The 27,127-nt window shown below is 43.7% G+C and overlaps 1 protein-coding gene across 2 annotated transcripts in view; it reads right to left on the reverse strand.

Annotated features, from left to right (window-relative positions):
• Positions 1-27,127, reverse strand: part of Grin2b (glutamate ionotropic receptor NMDA type subunit 2B) — a 461,714-nt gene that overhangs the window by 48,920 nt on the left and 385,667 nt on the right. For both annotated transcript variants that reach the window (XM_041632687.1, XM_041632695.1), the window contains exons 6-10: positions 17,264-17,466; positions 16,352-16,523; positions 15,765-15,918; positions 12,283-12,408; positions 9,722-9,951 (exon numbers count right to left, since the gene is read on the reverse strand). In XM_041632687.1, the coding sequence (XP_041488621.1) occupies positions 9,722-9,951; positions 12,283-12,408; positions 15,765-15,918; positions 16,352-16,523; positions 17,264-17,466 (885 nt within the window). The remainder of the gene's footprint in view (positions 1-9,721; positions 9,952-12,282; positions 12,409-15,764; positions 15,919-16,351; positions 16,524-17,263; positions 17,467-27,127) is intronic.

Raw genomic sequence — 27,127 nt, forward strand, 5'->3', positions numbered from 1 at the left:
GTATATAAATTTCAGAATGAAGAAATTGTCTTTAATAGCTAGCTAAAGGACTAGCTCTCCTCTCTGAGAATAGGAGTCACTTCTATACAAAAGTTCAAATTCAGAGGCCCCAGTGTACTTTGGTCATTTCAAGCTGGGCCCAGAACACGCTCCACATAGAAATCACATGGTATAGGAGGGTTTTCTGTTTGTGTGTTGCTTTCATTGGTTGAATAAAGAGACTGCCTTGGCCTTTTGATAGGGCAGCCCTAGGTGGGCGGAGTAGACAGAACAGAATGCTGGGAAGACGGGAAGTGTGGCAAATGCCATGCTTCTCCTGCCCAAGATGGACGTTGGTTAGACTCATGCCGGTAAGCCACAGTCAAGTGGCGATATACATTAATAGAAATAGGTTAATCAAGATGTGAGAGTTAGCCAATAAGAGGCTAGAGCTAATGGGCCAGGCAGTATTTAAATGAATACAGTTTCTGTGTGATTAATTTGGGCATAAGCTAACCGGGTGCCCGGGATGACTAGCAGCCCACAGGCCTGGGTGTAAGCCAGTCAGGCAGCGGGATGCAGCCCGCTGTTCCTCACTCATTACAGTTGGAAGAAGACAGGCAGAGAGAGCCACCATGGAGCCAGCCGCCAGGTCAGACATGCTGAATCTCTCCCGGTAAGCCACAGTCAAGTGGCGATATACATTAATAGAAATAGGTTAATCAAGATGTGAGAGTTAGCCAATAAGAGGCTAGAGCTAATGGGCCAGGCAGTATTTTAATGAATACAATTTGTGTGTTGTTATTTCAGGGTATAAGCTAGCAGGGTGGCAGGACACAGCCCACCATTCCTACTTACTACAATCACAGATACACTCAGTGACCCCAGTGGGTGGGAACAGCACTTCCAATCCTGCCACCAAGATGAATGCCACACACATGGGCTCTGACATGTCTAACTAGAAGTAGGAGCTGCCTGCTGCTGGTTTTTATCTGAACATCAGTTCAGTTCAACTCAGGTGGGAAAACAGAAACCTCCTGTTAATGCTGGTTTGCATAATAACATTTCAAATCTTCTGGCTCCAGGGAGCCTCTGGTCATCTAGTATCCTGCATAAGGATACCTTTCTGAAGAATAACTCCACAGATCTAGCCCACGTTTAGGTCCAGATGGTTTCCCTTCCCAATGTCTTCCTTCCTCCTCTCTTGGTCCCACAACCACTTTCTCTCCTTCCTTCCTCCCTCCCTCTTTTCCTTCCTTCTTTAGTTTCATTTCACTTCACTTGGCAAAAACTTGGCTCCACTAATGTCAGCTGAGTAAAACAAAGCTCTACTCTTTTTGTGTGTGTGTGTGTGAGAAAAATCATCAACCTGAGACAACATGCTTCAACTTACATTCTGTATACACATAGACTTGCCTCTTTATACAAGTGTGTAATTTGTGATTACTCAGGTGTGTGTAAGAGCACATGTGTGTGATACCTGTGCTTTTGAGAAGAAGGGAGTTACCTACATTTAATGATCAAAATGAAGTTCTCTCCTTGAGACATGAACTACATGCCATAAACCAGAATACAAGGAAAGTGCGCTCATAATGATTTTTACAGCAAGGAAACTGTGAAGGTGATTACATCTTATAGAAATAAACCTTCACTCACTTACGACAATGACCTCACAACAGGCCTTGGAAAAGACTGTGCACAGCACATAAGAAGATAAAATGATGTTAACCAGACTCAAGGACACAGCCAAAGGGAACAAACAATGCCACTTCCTGTTGTCCTAAAATTTACCAGCAAAGAGAAAGATCTTCTCCGTGTAACACATCTCCCTGTAGATCTCCAGGGCAAAGTGCATGAATTCTACACAAAGTAGAATCAAATTTTTCTGTGAGAAATGCTGGTTTCATAAGGATGGGGCCAAATGGCTGAGCACAGGAGCTGAGACAAGGAGAAAACCCAAAGTTCAAAGGACACAACCAACTCAAAATGTAGGCTCTAAACGAAGCCATCAATGGGTCTGTGTTAGATCCCTGTGGTTGCCACAGAGGTGACCACAGGCATAAATATATCTCTGTAAATTCTGCAGGCTGCTAACTGTGCCATAATACCTCTAGAAGTCCAGGGGAGGATCTTTTCCTCACCTTGTTCAGCTCCTTGTGGCTCATTGCCTGCCTATGTTTGCCATTTCAATCCCAGCTACATCTTGAAGTGGCCTTTTCCTCCTTAGGCTGCTTTGTCATCGGCTTCAACACTCACCTTGACAACCCAGGATGTTTTCACTTTTAGTTATGTCTGCAAAGCCCCCACACCACCACCACCCAAATTAGGTCAGCATTCACTGGATCTAAAGGTTGGGCTGTGGATGTATTTTTTGGAGGCACCTTTCTACATGTGGAGTGCCCCAGTGGGGTAACAGGATTTGGAGGTAAGGAATCTAGGGTGAGAAGTCTTTAGATGTTCAAAGGAAGGCAGCCAACAGGGTTATGGGTGGAGGGGAACATAGAAAAAGAGAGAAAGCAAGTTTGGGAAAGCCTGAGATTTGAACATGAGCATTCCTAAATCCCAATGGATCTTACAGAATTCCAGTCCCAATGAAGATAGACTCTGAAATTAGGTCCTACCTTAACAGGCTGAAACATGCAGATTCAGACTTGATATAAACCACAGAAGTGGGGGTAGCTGATTCTGGTGGGCAACCTGGACATTATCCAAGAACTTCAGATTTATTCTAAACCCACGTGAACGGGGTTACCCTGGCAAGACTAAGAAGGACTTTCGGTGGGATGGTGGTCCGTATACAGTATTGGATTGGTTCTGACAGTTAAGAGGAAGAGAAGGCAGATGTCCCCTCCCTGACCCTTTGTATTCTTCACTCCATATGCTCCCAGGATGTGAGGACTTCTATTCTCCCGCCATTTCCAAAATACCTGCTCTCTGTCATCTTTTCCAAGAATATACATTGCTGGGTGGGTGTGGCAGAACACATTTGTAATGCTACCAGTTGGGAGGTGGAGAAAAAAAGACCACAAGTTCAAGGCCAGTCTCAGAAACATAATGAGTTGGAAGCCAGATACATAAGATCTTCGCTCTAAATAAATAAATAAGTAGAAACTTTATTTAAAAAGTTTAATTAAAAAATTTAAGACAGGGGCTGGAGCCATGGCTCAGCGGTTAAGAGCACTGCCTGCTCTTCCAAAGGTCCTGAGTTCAATTCCCACCAACCACATGGTGGCTCACAACCATCTGTAATGAGATCTGGTGCCCTCTTCTGACCTACAGGCATACATGCAGACAGAATACTGAGAATACTGTACACATAATAAATAAATACATCTTTAATAAATGTAAGACAGTTTAAAAAAATGATGGTATGCTCTTTGACAGCCCCAGAGGGCTTGTGTGCATGGCTCACACACCCTTGCATTTTACTCAACTACCTGGATGTCCAACCCGGGTCCGCATTGCTCGTGATCTGCCTTGTTAGTCATGACTGATGCCTCTACTAAACTATTCTTATCCAAATACTCTATGAGTTGACCAAAATGGTCTCAGCTAGGGCCAGAGTGTGACAGCTCTTGTGTGAGGTTAGCGGTTTCCTGCTGGCTTCCAGACTAAAGTTAATAGAGCAAGGAAAATACATTTGTAGACTAGAAATGATGGCCCTGTTTCTTCACAGAAGCTCACCGACGTCCCACTGTTTCAGGATAGGAGTCCTAGAAACAAGCCCATCACCAGGCTACTGAACCGCAGGCTCACATGGTTATTATTTCTTTGTCTGCATGTTGACTTGAAAGCCACATCCTCCTGTCTTCCTCCAGTATGGCCTACTGTAACAGGACAGTAGAGACTTGGTGATTTGTAAATAAAAGAAACACATTCTTCACTGTTCTAGAGGCTGGCCAGTTCAGGACATGGCATCAGCGTCTGGCAAAGGCCTTCTCACTCTGCCAAAGCATGACAGAGCATCACATTGTAGGGAAGCCTGAGCACAAGACAGAAGAGATCAAGGGAGCTGGGGAAACTGACCAAAGCCAGGTTCATGGCAACTAACCCGCTTCTAAGATGCTGACATTAGTCCATTGTTGGGGCAGGGCCCTCATAACCCAATTGCATCTTAATACTGCTACAATGTCAATTAAATTCCATCCTGGGGTTGGCAGAGGGCATTCAAATCATATTACCTGCCCAAAAGAGAAACAGTAACTTTCAGATCCTAAGAAATTTCTCAGAAACCCAGAATTGCCTTTTATCTAGAAAAGCCAAGGGGTCTTTATTTATGTGTTATATGGCCAATATTACTATTCCTCCATTGCTGCAGGCAAGACTGAGGGTGTTGCCCAAGAGTAGAACACTTGCTTATGAATGTTGAATGGCAAAGATTGCTGTTGTCTGCATAGATGAGCAGGCTGTCAAAAAAAAAAAAAGCTTTTTTAGCTCCTTTAGGAGCTAAACTATAATACGTGATTTAAGGATGTCACAGTGGTGGTGGAAGTGTGTGAAGAGGAATGTAGCCAGACATCCCAGAGATGTGAAGAGGAATGTAGCCAAACATCTCAGAGAGCCCAATAGCCACACAGCCAGCCCACTAAGGTCACAGTCGTCTCCATCTCTCTGCAGGTTTCCTTAAATCCAACCTCATCCCCGCTGCCTTCATCAATGACCCTTCTCCCTCCTGGCATCACTGCTTCCTATCATCCAACAATGATTTAAAGGTCGGGGTCACTTTATGCCCAGGCTAAAGTCGATGTGAAAGCCATTAGCCTTCCCAAGCGCTAGAAATCCCTATTACTGTCTATTCAAATGATTCCTTTTGAAAGATTTATCAAACAAAGTATGAATTTTAGAATACTATCTAATTATTATGAGTTAATTAATTAGAGAGCTTAATTTTTAGCACAGGGAAATGATTGAGCTTGTTAATTTTTGATAAGGTATACGAAGGATGCAGGAAAAGGGTGATTAACCAGAAAAAGCATCAAGATCTAAATAGTGTGGCGCACTGGTGGGGGAAGTGATAGTTGGCCAAGAATATTATAAGGGCAAGTTATTTAACCTCTAAGCTCCAATTGCTTCATCTACAAATAAAGATATTAACGACACCATTACCCAAGACTGTCTCTGCAATGTGTTTGGCATTATGCCTGGCTTAAAGGGAGCTAAAAAGAAAAGTATTAGCCAAGTTATTGCTGAAGTATCATCAGTAATGACAACAATGATGGTCTTTACCAGCAGCAGTGACAACAGTGGTGGATAAAATGCACGCTGTGATAACCTGGGTTAAGTGGACCCCAAACAGCTAGTTAACGGAAGGGTAGAGGACTAAATTAGAATTAACTGGAATAGAAGGAAGAGTGGCCGCAAGAACTGTTGTGGTTAGAATGAGGGACGGCTCCCATAGGAACACTTGTTCCAACATATACCCCTGCTGCTGGTGGCAGTGGTTTGGGACTCTTAGTTATTCGGTGCCTTGCTGGCGGAAGAGAGTTATTGGGAGTGGGGCTTGAGGCACCACAGCATCGGCCGCACTTTCTGTCTGTCTCTGCTCCCAACTGCAGAAGCAGGGCGACAAGCTAGCTCATACTTCTAATGCTGTGCTTCCGCGACCACAGTGGGTCACATCCCTTCCCATGAGCCAAAATAAACCCGTCTTTGAGTTCTTTTTGTTAGTTATTTTGTCACAACTATATAAGAAAACTAATATATTAATCTTGATAGTTGTTATAATTTTGCCTGGGATTTCCCATGAGGGAAACATCCTAGAATTAAATACGCAGGGCTTAAACCTTGGCTCTGTCACTTGGTATTTGTGACTTCAGGGCGTTTCAACTTATCTTGGAGTTGCAGTGTCCTGATGGGACATGGGGATAACCACACCTAGACGAAAGGTTATGCAAATGGCACACAGAGATGCGGCAAAGATAATGTGCCCAGTACCCAGCAAATACTAGTGGGTGGAGGTCTTTCCCCTTCATGCTAGGATTGGCAGACAGCAAAAGGGAACGGGAATGTTTATCTGGATAGGTGAGAGATGGAAGAACAAGTACCATGGGCTCATTGTTCGGGGGGGAAAGATGTCACTAACTCGCTTATGGGCCTTTCCCACCCAGGAGGGTACAGTGGGGCTGCCAGAGATGTGTCCACATTCCCTCCTGTGGTCATTCAAGGCTCCCTGCAGTGCCCTGTAACCAAAGGGGAGGCATGCAGCAGGAGCAGCACAGAAGCAGGTGCCCTTATCAATAACAAATGAGATCTCAGTGCACTTGTCTTTCTGCCCAAATATTGATGACTATTTAAGCTACAAATGTCAGAGCTACTGATATCCTCCCATTGTCGCTCGGAGATGTTTACCATTCCAGTGATGCAGACAATATGTCATCTGATAGCCCGAATGAGATTCAGAATCCTTCTCTACTGTAAATGTTACTTTCCCTGATGAAAATGTGATTCCTTTGAAAAAATAATCTTCCAAATCATCTCATTTCTAATCTCAATAATATTGTTTCAATGCCTAATTATTTTCCTTTTTCTAAATTCCAATAATGTGTTTCCCCACATGTATCCCCATGCCAGTTCCAAGATTTTGTTTTCTTTAGGTGTTTTGAAGTAATGCTAATGTGAATTTTGACATTTTAAGTACACTTTCAAAATACTCTCCTCTGAGTTTTACCACTGTTCCTGACACTAATATGCAGTCATGTGTCATTAGTTACTTAAATGTTTTCTATAATTATGTAGATTATGTTGACACTTTCTGCTAGGATGCTTATAATTTACTATTTTGTCACTTGTGACGTTCTGAAATACATTGGATAACCATTTTCAATCATTTCCCTATTAAGCAGTTGTGAAAGGCTCCTGCTGTGTTGTGGCTTTCTTTCCTGTAGTGTTGTGTCCACTGTGGGCACAGGAGGCTCGTAAGTACACAGAGTGCACAGAGTCTCTCTCTACTCTCTTATTTTTTGTCCTAGTAATGACCAAATAATGTCACTGACTGTAGGATTCACAGTCAAAGAGAAATACTACTATATACAAGTCTTCAGATTACCAAACAGAATATGGAAATTTTTTATAATAAAGGCCTGAATAATTGTCATGGAAGAGGGAGAGTGTTGAGCTGCCCAGATGAACCTAGGGAGAGTTCTCCAAGTAAAAGATCTCTAATCTGAGTCAGGTTTAAGTAGGGGTTTAGTAAGTTAAAACTGGGAAGAGAAATGCTCTAGGCAGATGCTGGATTGAGCCTTGGTCAAGAATGCTGAAGAGTTAAGGATGCCTATGGTGAAGGATGCAAGCATTGTCCAGGGATACTGGAGAACTGGCAGTCATTAACAAAGAACATGGAAGCCACATTAGAGGGGAAGTAGCTGCATTTATTTTCTGTAAAAGAACTGATGTGGTCCAGTTTCTTAGAATCCTAACAGCATGACAGACACATGCTTTCTTTGCTATTAGTGGCCTAAGATGGCCATAAGGGAAAGAACCCCCCCCCCATGTCAACTATTCTTAGTTCAAATAGAAACTTATTCTGAGTTGTTGCTGGATGAAATTAGGGTATTAGAGAGATAAATAAAGTGTTGGGAGCTACTTTCAGAGATATTTGAAGGAAACAATAAGACAAATATGGTAGGTTATCTTCAAATTTTAACTGACAGTCTCCAGAAGGTCTGTGCCCCACCACTCTTTTGCCATGGTAATGCATAGTGACATGTTCCCACGATTTGGTCTCTTGTTGGTGACACTGACACAGAACCATATGTCTGACACATGGTGGCAGGGCCCTGAGAGACACATGGCACATACATGACTTTTGGTAGGTATGGCCTACCTGATCTAGATCAAGTCCAAGTGAAGGCCATGATGGAGGTTGGTAGCAAGGAGGGATAAAGCTGTCTAACCCAAATTCAATTAGTTCCATAATGACTATACTGAGTGGTTTTGTGTCAACTTGACAACAAGCTAGACTCCTCAGAGACAAAGGAGCCACAGTTGAGGAAATATCTCCCTAAGATCCAGCTATAAGGCATTTTCTCAATTAGGGATCAATGGGGAGGGCCCAGCCTATGGTGGGTGGTGCCATCCCTGGGCTGGTGGTCCTGGGTTCTGTAAGAAAGCAGGCTAAGCAAGCCAGGTGAAGCAAGCCAGTAAGCAGCACCCCTCCATGGCTTCTGCATCAGCTCCTGCCTCCAGAATCCTGCCCTGCTTGAGTTCCTAGCCTGACTTTCCTCTGATGTTTGATGATGAACAGTTAAATGCTGAATAAACCCTTTCCTCCCCAACTTGTTTTATGGTCAAGGTGTTTCATTGCAGCAATGGAAAGCCTAACCAAGACAGTGACAATAGATGCTGCTGATAGAACCATAGGCAAGAGAAGCTTCGGTCTAACAATGAACCAGGTAATAAATGGATGAATATGTGAAAAAATACATCATAAATTATGAGTCAGAACAATATGTGATGCTTTAAGAAGGGAGAAGGACATACAAGAAAGAGAAAACATTAAGTTTAAATAAAAATAAAGCGAATAATCCAACAATTTAAAGAAAAATAAAGCAAAAAGAAAGACAAATCAGATGAACTAAAAACATGCAATATGTCACATATAAACAGTGAATATAGTGTATTTGTCTATTTCACACACAGATACTCACATAGACACACACATATGCACACACACTCACATACAGACACGCATATCACACAAAAGACACCCATACAATTCCCTCAAGGAACTGTCCCTCGTTCTCATACACTTCTGGGAATTCTAGGTGAATGAAGAGGAGTGGATGGAGGAACTGTCCCCTGAGTCCTTCTCACGAGGACCTCCAGCCATGTGACAGTGCATTACCTATCAGCCTGAGAACACAACTGCCTTGATCTCAGGGCTTCGCCCTGGCAGTGGGAACGGAAAGTGAAACTTTCAAAATGTTAAAAAAAAAAAAAAAACAAAACAAAAAGAGGAAAACGGTTGCACGTGAAAGAATGTAAACTGCTTTGGTCTTGAACTTTCCCAGAGACTCTGCAAACACAGCCTTTCTAGTCTCAGACAGTCATGGTTGCTGCATGTCTAGGGGACAAACCTCCCATGGAAACTGGTGTGCTTCGGGCTGACCTACATGATCCCAAGCATTTAGAGCAGGAAAGATGGAGACTAGCAGATACCTCCCTTCCTCTCCCCACTGCCAGGTAGGTGGGGAGGACTGCAACTGTTACGGGGGCAACCCACTCATCTGTGCCACACAGGGGCAATCATGCATTAAATAGCACCTCTCTTGGAGATACAATGTGAACAACCCTCCCGCTCAGCCCTAGGAACATGTGAGTGTACAGAGGAACAAAGGGAGAACCCACATCCAACCACCATCGGGAGGAACATGAGATGAAAAGCTCTGGTATCCCCAGTGTGGGTACACAGGGGCGGCCTCTAATAACACGGCGAACAGGCAGCCCTGAGCTGAGCGGCCACCCGACTGTATCCAACAAGAGCAGCTATGTACTCAGAGAGCCTGCTAGCATACCAAGCCCCTTATTTTGCAGCCCAGGGCGCCCTTGTGGCAGCCCTTTATGAATCAGAAGGCAGGCATGAAGGAGTATTAATTCAGTAGGGAATCCAGCTTCTATGCCCATGTCCCAATTGAAGAAAATGCTGTTGATTCTAAACATTTAGAAAATTACCAGGTTCATGAGAACGTTGAGTAGGGTTCAGGACAAGCTCGAGAAAGACGCAAGTCTGAAATGGGTTTCTTACCTTCTTGTCGCTCAGGCCAGAAACCTGGTCCACATACTCCTCTTGGATCATGAAGGCTGCTAAGTTGGCAGTGTAGCTGGCCAGGAAAATGACAGCAAAGAAGGCCCACACTGACACCATGATCTTGGAGGTGGTCCCCTTTGGGTTCTGCACAGGGACGGAGTTGTTGAACACCAGACCCCAGAGTAACCAAATTGCTTTGCCAATGGTGAAAGACGGGCCGCCTGGCTCTAGTGTGGTACAAAAGACAGGGAGAAACATTTAAGCCTGAATCGCTGGATCTATCTCTATCTACAAGTACCCAGCGTTGGAAAGTTCCTGCAAGAGCTTTACAATTCAAGAGCATATGCCTCTCCTGGGAGCCTGAGGAAAGCAGAAGAGGGTTTCTTAGAAGCAAATTCAGAGTCCTAGGGTGTGGGAAGAGCTTTTTCCAACTAAAATTCTTTCCACCTTCATATATTAGAGCATCAAGATCTTTTGGGTGAAAGTTGGGTAACAATGACCAACTATCCCAATATGGTCACATTGACCATTTTTCTTAAAATTTACCATTGTATCTAACAAGGAAGTATTTTAACTTCCAAGACATTAGCAAGAATTGTGTGGGGCCCCTTTCTACTATTGCCATAAACCTTCTTGTTGAGTTTCACCAGTGCTAGATGTACTTTTGGTTACATTTTCTTTATTTTCTATCTCTTAGCAGCTGTCTTTAAAAATAACCTTGATTCTCCTAACCCCTTCAGTGCTGGCCCTTCCCAACTGCTCTAATGCAGCCACAGCTTCTGTACAAGGAAGCCCAGATAAGAGACCAGTGACTCTTGTTCTGACCATGTGCATCTAGAACAGAAACACGGCTGTCCTTGACAGATGTCCGTCCATAGGACCTTAGGGCTTCTGCTCATAAGTGATCCGTGACTTGCCTGCTGTCCTTGCTTGGTGAAGGAAAGACCTTGTGTGTTACCTGAATCTTTGTCCACACTTCTACTGCAGAAACGAATGTCTGCCCACAGAGTTATCTGACAGATTAACAAAGGTCTTGGAACGCTGCCTGCGATGCTGACAGCATGTGCTCAGCCCGCTACACCACCGGGGACTGCCATGCTGAACTTGTTGTCTATCTGTGCACGTACATCTGTGCATGTGGACTCGACTTCATACAATAGATGTGCAAGGAGAAAGTTGTTCACAAAGCAGACTTTTGCAAATTGAGCAGTGCCCTAAGGAGACTTGAGCGGAGCAGTGCTGGGCTCTTCTGTAAAGAAAAGGACCCTAAAGCAACATGAGCAATCGTGAGTTCTGGTACGGAATTGGGAGATGTGAATTTCCGTATTCTGGGTGAGAGGGCAATATACTCTATCTTTGGCCTTTAACAGGGCTGACCTTTGTCTACACTTTGGGGATCCTCAGAGGGTTCACACACTAGAGCCTCTCAGGTTGGATACAGGTCACTGCTCCTAGCGAGCCTTTCGCATGGGGTAGGGGAGTCAATGGCCACACCATATTATGGAGACTTGTAGAACTTCACCTCAGAACACACAAAATATAAGTAGGTCAGCACTTGGAAGTCCACTGGTAAAGCAGGAGCTCTCAAGATTGGACTGTGAATCTTACCGAAGCATGAATGGCATGTTTATTGAACACCGTTGCCAGGTGACCACCCTAGAGGTTATTATTAAACAGATACAAGGTGAACCTGGCTATTCTAGAAAGACCAAGGTAAATAATCACTATTTTGAAACATACAATGTCTAAGTTTCTTCCTGGGTTTAGTAAATCAGAGACAAGATCCGAGCACCTTTGTCTTTTAAGTGCTCGTTATGCAATTCTTATTAGGACCTAAGATTAAGGAGCTGTCCTCTTGAAGGTATATTCCAGAATAACTAGAATTCTAAAAGAAAAAGGTTTAGAAGAAGCGGCACAGTTCTTAATCCTGGGGCTTTTATGAAGTTCTGAAGGAGCTATTTATTAGATTCTCAGGACTCCTTCAGAAGTTTGATGAAGTTTTCAAAAGTATCAAAAGTGCTTCAAACACAAGGTCAGTTTCCCCATGTTGATGCCTACCTACTCAGGACATGAGACCCATGCTATAGTAGCTACAAGTGAGAACTGGCCTTCCGTGTCCTTTTTTATTTTAAGCATGCTACTTCTATACTCCTGGAAGTACTTCTAAGTTAGTGTATGGGCCAAAGACATAGGATGTGGAGACACTGTAACTCAGTAGTAACCCTTCAACTATGGGAAGGTCCAGTGACCAAAAGAATTTTCATATACCCTCTGCACAGTCTAATTTTTCTTATTCTTACTACGTGTGCATAGTCTGCCTTTTCCCTCATATTTCTCCCAATAAATTGCCCATAACCTATACTTTAGAAATAGTGTCCAGTCATAAGCATCTCCACTATCAATCTTTCTTCTTAAACATTGCTACACTGACACGCTAACGGTCCCCAACCTCACAGAAAGTAGGGAGACCACAGGTAACAAAGGATGGATATAATGATTCCGAGTTGTGAGTGGGGGCGGGGAAAAGGCAGAGGCACAGGAGTTCCGTGCAGCCTTACCTCTGCCATCAGCTAGGCACCTGTTGTAACCCACAGGGCTGAAGTACTCGAAGACAAAGACAGCCACGGCAGAGACAATGAGCAGCATCACAAACATCATCACCCACACGTCAGCGCTGAACGGCTCTGGGAAGGGAAGCAAAACAGTGCTCAGGGTCAAAGCAGAGATCAAGCAGCTTGTTATCCCCATAATCATCTGTTCATGCGAACACCTGTTTTGAGAGGAGCACGCCTCAAGTGTGCTGTGTGCCCTCGGAGAGCCAGGGTTGAGTTTGGAAGACATAAGATATGCTTGCACGGCCCCTTTTATGTCTGGGCATGTAAAGATTGTTTGTTTTTGTTTGTTTGTTTTTGTTTTTTCCGAGACATGGTTTCTCTGTAGCTTTGAGGCCTGTCCTGGAACTAGCTCTTGTAGACCAGGCTGGCCTCGAACTCACAGAGATCCGCCTGCTTCTGCCTCCCTAGTGCTGGGATTAAAAGCGTGCACCACCGCTGCCCTGCAAGATCGTTTTTTTTTTTTTCAAATGCATAAAGACCACCATCTTGTCTGTGAGCCTTTCTGGGTTTATTGGGGGCAGTGTCTGTCCCTCTTGAAACCATATTTGGATCTCTCAAGGAATGGTGCAGTTGGAAGAGGTAAACATAACACAAGGAAATGATATCAAACCGACTTGCTTTATGTCCTCAACCCCATGACCATACCAAGAAGGAAGCCTTCCCCAGTGCCTGTGAGCTGTGTGGACAAATTCTTGACAAATGTTGGTTCTGTTTTAGAGCTGAATTGGTTTGGCAATCCTGTTGTACGATGAATAACCATGCCCCCTTCACTTTTGTGTCCACACACTTCTCTCAGTGCCCAGCCTGCAGTTCCTTTTCCAGCCTACTGTGTTGTGGTAGAGTCATACTAGGTATGAAGATATGAGAGTAGAAGTTAATCAGTTTAAGAAAAAAAAAACTATCTACACTGACTCTCAGTGTTTGCAGTAGTGGACACTTCCCAGGTAGCAAGGGAACAGACATGGTTTGCGAATCCCAAAGCAGATACGATCTGATTCTTACTACTAAGCAAGGGGCTAAGGCTAGGCAAAAGAACAAGACGGTTCTATGAATGCTTTTTTTTTTGTATCTGTCATCATATTTGGTAGATTTGTTCCATTTGAGCTAAATCTCTCTGGTTTAGAGGGACCCATAAGTGGAACACTCTCTTCCAATAAGCCATCTCCATGATGCCGCAGACACAGAAGAGTGATAGTAACTCTGTCCTGCGATACAGTGCCTCTCAATGGTGTCCCTAAATAGTTCTGGCCTTTTTAACTGTCACATCACTTTGTAAACTCATAATCAGTGAATTAACAGGCTGTTTCCCCCTTCTTCCAAGTTATTAATAAAGATGAAATCCAAAGGGGGGAAGTTGGCTGAAAATTAGAAAATATATTTCCCATTCTGAAACCTACTTTTTTTATTGAACTTCCAATGGGATTATAAAAGCCTGGTCACTTAATCAATTTAAAAATACCCTTAAGAAAGCCCTAGAACTTAACACACTGCTGTGAAAAAGCAAAGCTCTCAGTGGCAGCAGGGTTCAAACCTACACGGTACATTTGAGTCGGCTTCATCTGGTGCCGGGAAAACCTCCTCCACCCTTGGCTATAACTGGCTTCATGCTGTTCTATGATTGGCCGAGAACATAATGAATGCTCCACACCTGTGATTCCTGCCCCCTCCCACTCCTGCCTTTCCTAGTGTAGGGCAACTTTCTGCAAACGAATGCACCCAACATCTTTATCAATCTTTACAAAAGGACTTTATAAAGGACGTCCCCCATGCACCAGTGTTTGTAATCCTTCCCATGGGCTTTTTATTACCGGATGGCTCTGTTTATTTTACAGTAAACCAAGTGTGAGAGGGCCAGGTTCTTTCTACATTCATGCTCAGAAAGTGGCAGTTGGGTTAGGAATTGAGGTTGCCCTGAAACACTGCCTAGAATTTCCCACAATATTATGCTGCATATGTGTGTCTGTCCACTAGAGTTGCCCCAGATTGTGCAGCCGACTGGAACATAGCCTATGATGACTACCATGCCTGGGCTTTATCGAAGAACTCCTGGAAAATGCTCTATCATGGATAAGAAGATTGGCTAAGAAACTTAAGTCACTTATAGAAAAATTTTATAGAATCTATAATTCCATTTAGTGGTACATTAATTGAATTATTCCCTCACAGACAGAATTTAAGGAACAGCTAGTCACTGTCTCTTCTAATATTCCTATTTTAAAAATGTTCTTCCCCTTATAGAGATTATTACTAGTCCAAAGACTTATACCTTGTTTATGACCACATAGGGCTTCATGTCTCTTAGTTCAATGTTCTGCTCTATTTCTAAACCCTGGCTCAATTATATATTTGATTATATATATGATTATATATAAAATTATATATATAAATATATATATATAGATATATATTATGAGCTCACAAAAGACCTCGTTTAATTGAAGTTGTTGCCTTACCTCACCCATTCTGAAATCATATCTAAAGCTTTTTACATCTGAGAGGTGCTAGAGAGTGGGCAAGCAGAGAATGGGATTGGAGAAGAAGGTGAGAAAGGGGGTAGGAAGAAGCATCAGCTGAGCTCTGGCTAGGAAAGTCTCAAAAAACTCACACGACAACAGAAAATGTTTGTGTGTTTATAGGAATGTTAGCCCTAAGCTCAATTCTTAAGATAATTAAAAAATAAATAGGTCTTTCAATGAGGCTGTGATATGAATGAAAATGGCCCCATGTATTTCCGGCTTTGTCCCCAGTTGATAAACTGTTTGAAAAGGATTAAGAGATGTGGCCTTGTTGGAGGAGGCCTGTCACTAGGGGTGGGCTTTGAAGTTTCAAAAGTCCATTCCAGGCCCAGTTTCTCTCTTTTTCAACACCTCTTACCTATGGATCAGGATGTAAAGCTCTCAGCTGTTGCTCCAGCGTCATGCCTGTCTGTTTCCTGCCATGATGATAATGGACTGACTCTCCGGGTTTCTAAGCAAGACCTCAATGAAAGACTTTCTTTCACATGAGTAGCCTTGGTCATGAGATCTTTCCACACCAATAGACTAGTAGCTAATACAGAAGATACCTAGACTTAGAAATAATTGCAGAATGACATCTTAGAGGTCAACTAATTGAGATGCCCTATTCTGTGGATGAGGAAAAAGGAGCCCCAGGATGAACAAATTTTCTCAAGGTCAAATAAGCACTAAGTGATAAAAAGGGGACTATATGGGACTTGTGACGACCGTTCTCATAGTGTTTTCTTGTAGGGTAACACATCTCCCTGATTTCTAGATGTTTTTAATTTTTTGAGTTTAAGAATAACAAAGTACCCCAAAAGAATTCCCCATCTGAATTAACTCAACAAACCATGTCCTGACATTGTTTCTCATCCCAGCCGCTTGTCCTTGAGTTCCTTTTCTGTCATCAATAAGCATGTGATTTACCTAAGAAGGCAGAAGGTGACACGGTCCCATTGCTGCGTGATACCATGACACTGATGCCGGTCTCTATGAAGGGCACAGAGAAATCGACCACCTCTGATCGCTCTTCATTGATAGTTAGTGACCCCACTGCCATGTAGGCCCTCTTCATGACCACCTGAAGAAAAAGGCACAATGCTCCGATTAGAATGTTAGTGAAGGCAGGTCTACCATAAGCAGAATTTCCATGGCTCAGCAGTAACTTGGGCACCATCCCCAGAATACCATTCACCTCCTCTGTGGGTATGTTGTTGGCCCAGAGCTCACCAATTTGGCTGGACTGGGTGGCCACCAGCCCCAGAAATCCTTCCCAGCACTGGGATTATAAAACACACATCGTTGTCCTTGAAATTTTATTTTGGTTCTGGGGATCAAGCTCGGGTCCTCATGATTATGAGGTTAGCACATTACCGGCTGAACTATATCTCCTTCTCTCTCATTACCATTTCACATGGTGTTAAATTCTTAAGATAAACTTTTTACAATATTTAAGCAAAACGTATGTGCACAATGGAAATGACCTTGTCATGACCTTGCGTCCTGATACCGACCTCACCAATCATGCCATTCCAGGTCCCGTTGATCTTCTTCCCATGCTTGCCATTGGTCACCAGGTAAAGGTCATAGGTGAACTTCACAGACTTAGAAATTTTCTTCAGGATGTCAATACAGAAGCCCTTGCAGCATTTTTTGATGTAGCCTGGCTCTTCATCTGTTTTATTCCTACCCGGTTACAGGAAGAAACAAACAAACAAAGCAAGACTTGGTGCAAGAAGGAGAAATTACTTTTTCATTAAAGCTCCAGCCTCCACCTCCACCCCCACAGTACAGTTTATTCTTGAGTAAGGAAAGGGATCAGACCTAGAGCTGTGGTACTTTTTATTGTCTCAGTATCCTGAGCCATACCGTGGCACAAGTTTCAAGGTTCCTTTGAAGTATAACATAGATGAAGGAAAGGCATGTATCCTACTGGCTCAGCTTAATGAATTCCTCATTGAGTTCACTGTTTTTATAAAAGCCTAAATTCAGGTACAAATGCCTACCAGATGCTGCGAGACTCTGCATTTGTCCCCTCAAGATGCTTGCCTCCCCCCACATCTAAGGGCATTGTAACCCCAACTTTTGACAGCATAAACCAAGTGGAATTGTTTTAAAAAAAAATAGATCTAATTCTCAAAAGGCCAGCTTTGAGAGAACGTATTTCTACACTCAAAGAAACTTTAAAGTCAGTAGACGAGCTCCCAGTCACTGAGTCTGGGCAAGGTCAAAGGAACCTTAACAGAACAGTCATTGTCTCAGGTCAAGGTTTTAGATAGAGCCACATGTCTAACCAAAGCTCCTACTGATTCTACAGCTTCTTGGCAGCTGAGAATTTTCCAGGGTGCCTAACTCCATGTCAGCAAACAGCACAGCTAACTCTCTCCCGGGCCACCCATAACCATCCATCTGGGGAGGTGCCATACTCAGAGATGATGCGCTTCTGGCACGGGACTGTGTTCCTCATGCAGGTTCCACTGAGAGGGTCCACACTTTCCACAATGACAAACGGCGCCTCCTCCAAGGTCACAATGCTCAGATGGTCATCCTCCTGCTCTTCGGTTTCGGGGCACATTCGAGGCCACACATAATATTTCATCTGCAGGGACTTGTCTTTCCATTTCCCCACCTGCACAGAGATGAAGGAAGGACTCAGCCACCATCAACCACCATCCATCACCTCTCCCAATCTTCTCTGAATCATCTCAGAAACGGTTAAACAACTGCAAACCAATACCAGCATAGCATACAATGGAAAAATACTTCCCAAAACAGATGTTGAAAATGAAATGACTGTAATCATTTAATTCACTTCCCTTTCACTCAGTATTAAATTAGGACCTGCAATGGTCAGAGCACCCTTCAAAACCCCATCGCTCCCGTATCAAGAGCTGTGAAATTTCTGGCTTTCTTGGGTCACATGGTTGTGGGGTTGCTTTGTTTGTTTTACTCAGCTATAATAACAAACATAATCTTGAGATCAGCACAGAGTATTAGGAAAGAGTATAAGGAGAGAGAGTGCCTTTAGCTAATGAGCTAGTCGGTTGTGCTGAGTCGTACCTGAAGTTCACTGGGGAATTGTTCAGAGATCTATGAATCTCTGATTTAGAACATTATGTTGTGATGAAGGAATACAGACACTACTTGCTTGGAGAAGGGCGTGTGGTTGGGCTGGCAACAACTGCTTGTGTCAAGGCAGGGTTGCACCGCTGGACTAAGATGACAGTCTGGGACGAAAGAGATAGGTCTCTCTGTGAGCAGCCATTGGGGTCACAAAGACTATGCCACCCATGATGGGAAAGCCATCATCATGACTCTGCTGTGGAAAGTGTGCCGTATGTACAGTCCCTGGATCATACATGACAGACCTGCAATCAGTTGCTGTGTGTGCATTCCCTGGATCACATATGACAGACCTGCAATCAGTTGCCGTGTGTGCATTCCCTGGATCATATATGACAGAGCTTCTGTCAGTTGCTGTGTGTGCATTCCCTGGGTCATACATGACAGACCTGCAGTCAGTTGCTGTGTGTGCATTCCCTGGGTCATACATGACAGACCTGCAGTCAGTTGCTGTGTATGTATTCCCTGGATCATATATGACAGAGCTTCTGTCAGTTGCTGTGTGTGCATTCCCTGGGTCATACATGACAGACCTGCAGTCAGTTGCTGTGTATGTATTCCCTGGATCATATATGACAGAGCTTCTGTCAGTTGCTGTGTGTGCATTCCCTGGGTCATACATGACAGACCTGCAGTCAGTTGCCGTGTGTGCATTCCGTGGATCATACATGGCAGACCTGCAGTCAGTTGCCATGAAAGATGGGTGGGCTCATCTGCCTTGTGGCAGAGGCCTTCATCTATGATTTTATGTAGAATCCATACAGTTTTGTTGTTGGGTTTTTGTTGTCATGGTACCAATGAATTTAAAGGGGGGAAAGAAATAATTTTAATTTTTGAATAACTGATCATCTTCAGTTGTCACGAGGAAATAAGCTATCTTTACAGTCTATGGTTTCTTTCATGTAGTTAGGGTGATCCAGGAGAGGTACCAACCCATGAGACTAGTTTATGAAGTTCCAGATGTGAGTGAGAAGCAGTGTAGCCACAGACTAACTTCACTTCCAAACACACAGGCACATGCTGTGGGACAATGGTCTTTTATACTGTCACTTGTCACTTTAATAAAATGCTGATTGGCCAGTAGCCAGGCAGAAAGTAGAGGCAGGGCAACGAGAACAGGAGAATTCTGGGAAGAAGAAAGACACAATCTGCAATGCAGGAGAATTGTCTGTATTCTGTCAATCATGTTTTAAATAAACGCTGATTGGCCAGGCAGGAAGTATAGGTGGGAAAACCAGACAGGAAGTAGAAATGATGCAATGAGAACAGAATTCTGGGAAGGAAGAAGTTGATTCCTCCCACTCCTGCCCAGACTCCAAAGACGCAAGATGTGAGCTGCCCTGCTGAGAAAGGTACTGAACTATATGGCTAGCTTAAATAAGAAAAATGGGTTAATATAAGCTACAAGAGCTAATATGTAGCCTGAGCTAATGGGCCAATCAGTTTTATAACTTATAGAGATATCCGTGTGATTTTCTTTGGGACTAAACAGCTGTGGGAACTGGGCAGGACAGAAACCCTAACAAGCAAGCCAGCCCTTCATGTTGTTACACTGCAGTCGTCACCGAGACAGAGAGGAAGCAAGATGAGAATGCCTTGCTGATGAAAGGTACCAAGCCATGTGGCTAACACAGACAAGAATAATGAGCTAATATAAGATGTAAGAAAGAGTTAATAAGAAGCCTGAGCTAATAGGCCAATCAGTTTATGATTAATGTAGACCTCTGTGTGTTTCTTTGGGACTGAAGGACTGTGGAACTGGACGGGACAGAAACCTTAGCCAACAGGCATGGACTCCTATACTATTACATCTTAGTCCCTGATTTTGCCTCACTTAAGGGTGGTTGGTTCCTTCCTCTAGCTCATCCCACAGAGCAGCTCACTCTACTCCCACTGACAAATTAGGTCTGCACCGCCCTGCCTTTTCATCATTTATAACATGGGTATTGATTTTGTGTCCTAGATGATCTTGTTTGGCAATTGCAGGATTTTTTTTCTGGTGTTAACTCTGGTGCTAGCTATTTTCGTTTTTATCCCCAAGCTATTTTGTTTCTAGATTCAGAATTAAGCATTTAACCCAATGCTTTCTTTCCTTTATGTGTATAGATGCACCATAACCTCTGATGGGATTATGACCTAATAAGCCCATCATAACTTGAAAATGTATTGGCCACTCTTGACCTACGATATACCACCAGTCTCAAATGAAAACATAGCTACACACACACACACACACACACACACACACACACACACATCTGCACTCATAGAGAAGATATACACACACATGCACACATAGAGAAGATACACACACAACTGCACACATAGAGAAGACACACACGCACACACACACACACCTGCACACATAAAGAAGATAAGTAAAATAAAATGAAGCATGGCTTTTTTTGAATGATGAATGAAACATCACTTTCAGGTCCTCACAAAGTTGAAAAATCACAAGCTGTCCTAAGGTAGAGACTGCTTGCTCTTCAATAAACTACTGATCTTGCTGCAGATCTGTTTACCTCGTGGTGCTAAGGCTGTCTCCAAATGGCCTCCCAGACACTCAGAGAGCCTTGGAGAGAGAAAACATCCCTGGAGGCCCAGTGAATCTCATGCATTCTCAAGAAAGACTATTTACTCCAGGGTCAAAGCAATATTATTTTATGTGTGCTTGATTATGTGGGAATGGTTGAAAAGCCTTAAAGTGCCTATTTTTATTTATTTATTTATTTATTTATTTATTTATTTATTTATTTTTAAGTCCTATCATCTTTCCTCAGTAAGTCCTTTGGACTTTTTTTTTCTTCTAAGTCCAATTGTATTCTTATGTCTTTATCACAACTAGCCTATACCAGAGAGGTCTCACCTTGTAACTCCTGCAGGACTTCTGAGCTCACATGGTGCCCTCCGCGAGGATGCTATAGACACTGCTTCCAGGTGACTTTCTTAAATCATAACTTGGAACATTGTGGATTGGATTAGCTGCAGAATGCTTTTCAGCACAAACATGAAGACCTGAGTTCAAATCCCCAGTATGCATCTGCTATCTATCCCAACTCTGAGGAAGCAGAAAGAGGTAGATCCTTAGTGTTCACTGGCAAGACAGCCTAGACTAATTTGAGAGCTTCAGATACCATAAAAGAGCCTGTCCCAAAAATAAGGTGGAAAGCAAATAAGGAAAGAACCCACTGTCTTCTTACAGACTCCGTACATATATATGCACATGTGCATACACCAACATAAAAACACACATTAGACAGACAGACAGACACACACACACACACACACCTCATGACTTTGTCATACAATGTCCATTCAAATATTTCAACAACTTCCCCCTGTCCTTAGCATTGTGCCCAAATGTCTCACCTACGTGTTCAAGTCTTGTGTGTGAGCCCAGCCCACATCTATTTAATAAACTTCAGTGCCATAGATTGTGAATCTCAGAAAAGGAATTCATTTGATTTAGGGATGCTCAACATAGGCCAGCCAGGGACAGACTGTAAGAAAACGGTGGCAATTCCTTTGCTAATAGATTTACTGTATCTGTGGAAGAGGACGCTGTGGAGAGAGAGTTTTGGCTAAGTTTTCCCTGACATTTTGTGAACAAGATGAACTACAACATGGATCACTGCAAACTTTGACAGACTGAGAAGAAGTTTACAAAGCTATAACCCAGAAGAAAAGAAAAGATTGTTTAATGAATCAATGCCATCACACAGAGAGGTCTCTAGTGACATGTCAGGGGACTTTGCTCTTAGAAGTGACCTATATAGTGTTTAAGAGAACAAAACTGAAGTTGTGCTCATGAAATTGCAGACAATAATAACCTAGTGAGGACAGATGATATAAACTGCTGAATCAAGTTTGGAAGAGATGCAAATTAATTGGAATGATGGATTGAACCAAATGGAATAAAACGCAGTGTTATTTATTCTGAAACTCTAGCATTCATATTTTTTTTTCAAAAGCAACTGTTCTGAAAAGAGGCTATTTCAATCAATGGTAGTCTGTGAAAGCTATTGTAATAAGAGATGATGTATTTATAGACATACAGTGTGTCTAGCACATGGGGTGAAGAGAGGGTGCAGATGACTCCCCTCTGTGTTCACAACACCCCAGCAGGGAAACTCAGCTCTCATCCTGCAATTCTGTGATCTCCTGGCTTTTTATTAAACAGGCCATTCTTACTTCCTCAACAATAAGTTGTTCACGGAATCCTCTCGCACGCCCTTTCTAAGACCAGAGCAGGATCACGTCTCTGTTTCACGTCAGTTCAATTCAACACTAATTACACACCAGTATGTTGCAGGCACTGGGTCACATGCTAATAGACAGCAGGACCACATGATGCTTATTGGGGGATGAAAGGTGTCAGGCTTTGAGCTCATCTGATAGTCTAATAATATCATTTATCACCATAGCTAATCTATGAGATAGTCTCCCCATTGATACCTCCATCTCTAAAAGGATTGGCTGGCTTCTAAGATAGAAAACAGGAGAAGTGAGTGTTATGTGCAAAGTCAGGACTTGAAGCCAAGCAGTATGACTCCAAGGTTGAGCTCTTCTCATGAATGGTCTCCCAACTCTTTGACAGTAAAAGGGTAAGACACACGCCCCTTCTGAGGACAACCCTGAAGGGACCAACTTGACTGATGATATCAAGTGAGGCTTTGACTCTCACCTCCAAGGAAGGTATTAATAAATACTTCGGCATTCAGAGTAGAAGTGTTCGTTTTAATAAAAGCCACAGAGAAGTCTCACAGAGAACCCCCTTTAGACCTGGACTTTAAAACCTAACTCATAGCTCCTGAAGTAGGAAGGTCTCCGTTCCCTGGACTAGCTTCATTCTCTTCTTCCTAAAGTCCTAACCATCATTACTATGCAAGCTCTGCTACTATCAACAGGTCCCTCACCAGTGCTCAGGTCCTCCCACATCCTTGCTCCGTGGCATTGGTTGGGTGGTTTGGAATGAGTTTGGACACCGTGAAACTGTTAAGTACTACAATACTACAGATTCAGGGATTCCTCTGCCCACCCTGCCCTTGTTACCAGCTGGCCTCTGCAGAATAACCGAACTGCTCTAATTCATGCTATTTCCTTACTTCTTTAGTGGCTTTTTTTTGGAAGCTTTGCGGGTGTCCTATCCTCTTAAGCTAAGTTCCAAATGTATCCCTAATGATCCCAGTGGCCATGGATGAATCTCTAAAACTCTCGGGGCTTTGCTTTACATATCCAGAAAGATGGGTGACCTGCTTTCTGTTGTGGGAGCTCCTTCCGCTCCTTCAGCCAATAGCCACTGAGATACCAGCCCATTGGGGCGTGGTCTCTCTCCCTTTAAAAGAGCGGCCACTTCCCTCTGTTCTCTCTCTGGCTTCTGGCACTGTCCTGGACAACAGCACTTTGCGCAGTCAGGAAGGGAACCTAGTTGCTGGAAGCGGAGCTGGAGGGAAGTGGCCGCTTTAATAAAATAAAATAATCTTATTTTAAATGGTCAACACCTACAATTAAAAGTAAAGGGATGATGCATCTGAATAGAAAAGGGGAGGTATGTTTCAAGCAGCTGTTCCTTGAGCAGCAGAGCCGCGCGGTGAAATACGACGAACAGAAACGGCTGGAGGAGAAGGCAAGGATGGAGGCAGAGAAGCCTGCCATTGAGAGAGCATTTCTGAAGCCTTCTCTAGGAGTCTGAAAAGGCATAAGTATATAATCCTGAGGATGCAGAGTGGGAAGAAATGAGGTTGACTGGAACTATTTCAGAGAAAATCCAAAGTGAAAAACGGAACAAAGCGTTTATAGTCAGGATTAAGGAGAATCAGGAAAAATGAAATCTTGAAAAACACCTGTGAGAATGCGTGTAAAGCATTGGCCTTCCTCAGCGGTAGACACTAACCAAACATCCTTAATCCCCTTAATCCAAGCTCATTTAACAGTGGCATCTGTCTAGAACATTTCAGTTATCTTCCACATTCACATTAAAAAGACCTCCCAAGAACTCCGAGCATCTTTCCTATGTGAGAAACAAACAACAAAAACAAAGAAACCTTGGCTTGGTTTTCTCAGAAACAGATACAGAGCCATGACTTTAGGATTGGTTCTTGGTTTGGCTTCTTTGGTAGCAGCTGAGCCAACCAAGCACCTAACACACAGCAGACAGGGCTCTTGACATTCCCCTGGTGGGGATTCTAGGGGACCCAGCCCGTGACAACCTAAGACTCCAAAGTTCTCCTTTTTCCAACGTGTCAACAGATTTCTGCCATTGCTATCAGTAGAACACACACCACTGACAGCCACAGATGTAGCGACAGCACCAGGAGCGTGCTCCCCTCTGAAAGTCGTGAGTCAGTACTTCCGGCAAGAAGCACAGACATCATTGCAGTGTGCACTAGAGTGCCATTGAGGGAAGGGACAGGGGACAGGGCAGGCTCTGCTGGCAGGGCTTTCCTAACACCGACAGGCAAAGGACATCAGTTTCTTTGGGTCACCTCTCTCGTTGTCCCAGAAAGCCATTTTTTTAAGAAGAGCCCAGAAAAAAAGAGCTTGTTAGAACCTCTTTAGGTGTCAAAGGTTACTTTTCAAAAATCGAAGCGTTTTTGTCTCTTGCCCGAAATGACATCTGGATCTCACACGAAACACTTATTTTAAGCCTCTGACTATGACTGGCTTTTTAAATGAGAAATGAAAAGCTCTGGGCTATCTCTCTGAGCAAGCTTGAGAGATGGGAGGAACGGCTGTAGGGTGGCTGACTTCTGGAGTCTCTTCCTTCCAGAAGAGGTGCCAGATTCAGCCCCTCCCCTCCCCCCGCATCTTGCAGTCTCTAGGCAGGCATGAGACCCTAACGGGACATCCGAACCCAGGGAACCCCAGTTTATCCACTCCACCCCTCCAGCAATACACTTTAACTCTAGGATTTTTAAGGTTTGACACTACAATAGTGCTTCATTTTCTTGAGTGCTTCTCTGTATCCAGTCCTAGCGGCCTCTGTCTCTTATAACAAATAAACATTTATATAGACATCTACTTCCTGTATCCATGCAAAGTCATACTGCCCATTAGTTATCCAAATACATCTATATATGCACAAATAAGGAAGATACGTGAGCGTGTGTGCTCTTCCCAAATCAAATATGCACAATTACCTACTGCTTGCTTTTCCCACCTCGTTACACAAACTTCCTTCCAACTTAATACACTTAGAGCTAGCTCTTTGTGGATGCATATTTTTGCATGTGCAAGCATGTGCACGCACAGGTGTGTATGTGTGTGTGATATGTATGTGTTAAGTGTGTGTGTGTGTGTGTGTGTGTGTGTGTGAGTATGGATGCCAGATGTGGGTGTTTGTTAGATATCGTTTTCAGTTGTTCCACTTTCTGTTTGGAGACATTCTCTCTCACCGGGTCTTGGTGCTCCCTGCTTAGACTAGGCTAACTGTCCAGTGAGCCCCAGGGATCTGCCCATCCCTGCCTCCCCAGGCTGGGGTTACAGATGCACAGGACCACATTTCCTTTTATTAGGGTGCCAAACACCTAAATTTAGTTCTTCGTGATAGCATGTCAAATATTTTATTGATGAAGCCATCTCCTTAGCCCTTTAGTTTTTATTAAAATGTCAGTGCAGTAGCCCTAATATCAATGTGCCTTGATTCATTCCACCATATCTGTAAGGATAAATATTAGGCTATTTAACACACACATACTCATACCACACCTTGGTATTTTCAAAGCATCTATTTCTAGCAAGGTAAAAGCAGATAAAGAACACACATTTTCTGTCTTTTTAAAAATATTCCGGATGTTGCTAGGAAAAAAGAAGCTTGCAACAGCAAACATTGCTATCATCAGAGGCTGGAATTGTCCCCCTTCACTCAGCTGCCACCAACACCAACTTTTGCTCACTCTGAAACACCTGCCACTCTGAGGGATGGTCTCTAGCTGTTGGAGTTTTCATCTCCTGGCCTCACACAGAGTGCCTGCTAGACATCTGGATTAGCCTCTTTACCCTCTGGCCACATCCTTCCCCATTTCCCACTGTGCTGCTTGCCTTCCTTGTCTACCCCTAGCTACAGCCCTGGCGTACTCCAGCAGGGCCTTTATCCACTGACCTTCTGGAAATGATGTTCCCATCTCAAATTTGTCTCTGTGCTTTTGTCTACTCAACAAAATTTCATCTTTCTTCCTTCTGAAATCTCTTGTTCTGTTTCTGTCCCCTTCTCCTCCCCCATCCCCTCACACCCCACATGTAGCTCAGGGGTTCCTGGAATTGGCAATCTTCCTCTAAGGTGATAGGACTGCAGATACGGACCTGCCTCTCTCTGGAAATGTGTCTGTTAGGATAGGGTCTTTGGGTTCTGGTTCTCTCTCTCTCTCTCTCTCTCTCCTCTCTCTCTAGGGTTTCATGCAACTCAGGCTGGCTTTGAACTTCTGACCACCACATTAATCCTTTCTCAAGTGCTGGAAGCACAGGCATGTGCCCCCATGCCCAACAAGGTGACCCGCTTCTCTTTCTTTAAGTCTGCCTCCTTTCTCTACACAGAGTTTTTGTTACGCCTGTATGTATATCAGAGACAGAACTGCTGTTGGCGTTTAGGTCGTCTTCCCTCTGCCAAGTCCCTTTGCCAGCATGAGAACTCTGCCCTTCCGTGTGTCTGTATGTTCTACCCTTTTCCCCGCCCTTCGCCATCATTACCACTTCTGTGGTCATTTATTCCCGAACCAGCAAAGGTCAGGCGGCTGGTGTTACTTTTATCTTCCACACAGGCTTTGTGAATCAAGCTCTGCCTTTGGATAGCTAACAAAACGTGAGCTTTCTTCTGACGTGCAAGTTCGTGTTGAAGAGGGGGTCTTTCGGTGCTTCTAGGGCGGGGCATGCCTCTGCCATTTCCGCTTTTCTCGTCTTGTGCTCTGCTTGTGTCTCTTTACGATCCATCAGTTACTGACTGACAGAATAGCAGACTCTCCACCAAGTTTCCACTAGACCTCACTAGACCACTTCCTGGCATGAGAAGGGCGGTGCCTCCCAGACATCTCTCGCTTCTCTTCAGCCTTTCCGAAGAGAACCTTTCCTGGCCTTCGCCGGCCCACTTGCGTGTGAGCCCCTGAAAGCACAGTAGCCAGGATCTGCTGCAGTGAGCAGCTAACAAGGCCACAGGCGCAGCTTGATGTGCC

Source organism: Microtus oregoni, unplaced genomic scaffold (genome assembly GCF_018167655.1).
Source record: "Microtus oregoni isolate MIOR12 unplaced genomic scaffold, Mior012 000002F_ref0000024, whole genome shotgun sequence".
In the NCBI taxonomy this organism is placed as follows: domain Eukaryota; kingdom Metazoa; phylum Chordata; class Mammalia; order Rodentia; family Cricetidae; genus Microtus; species Microtus oregoni.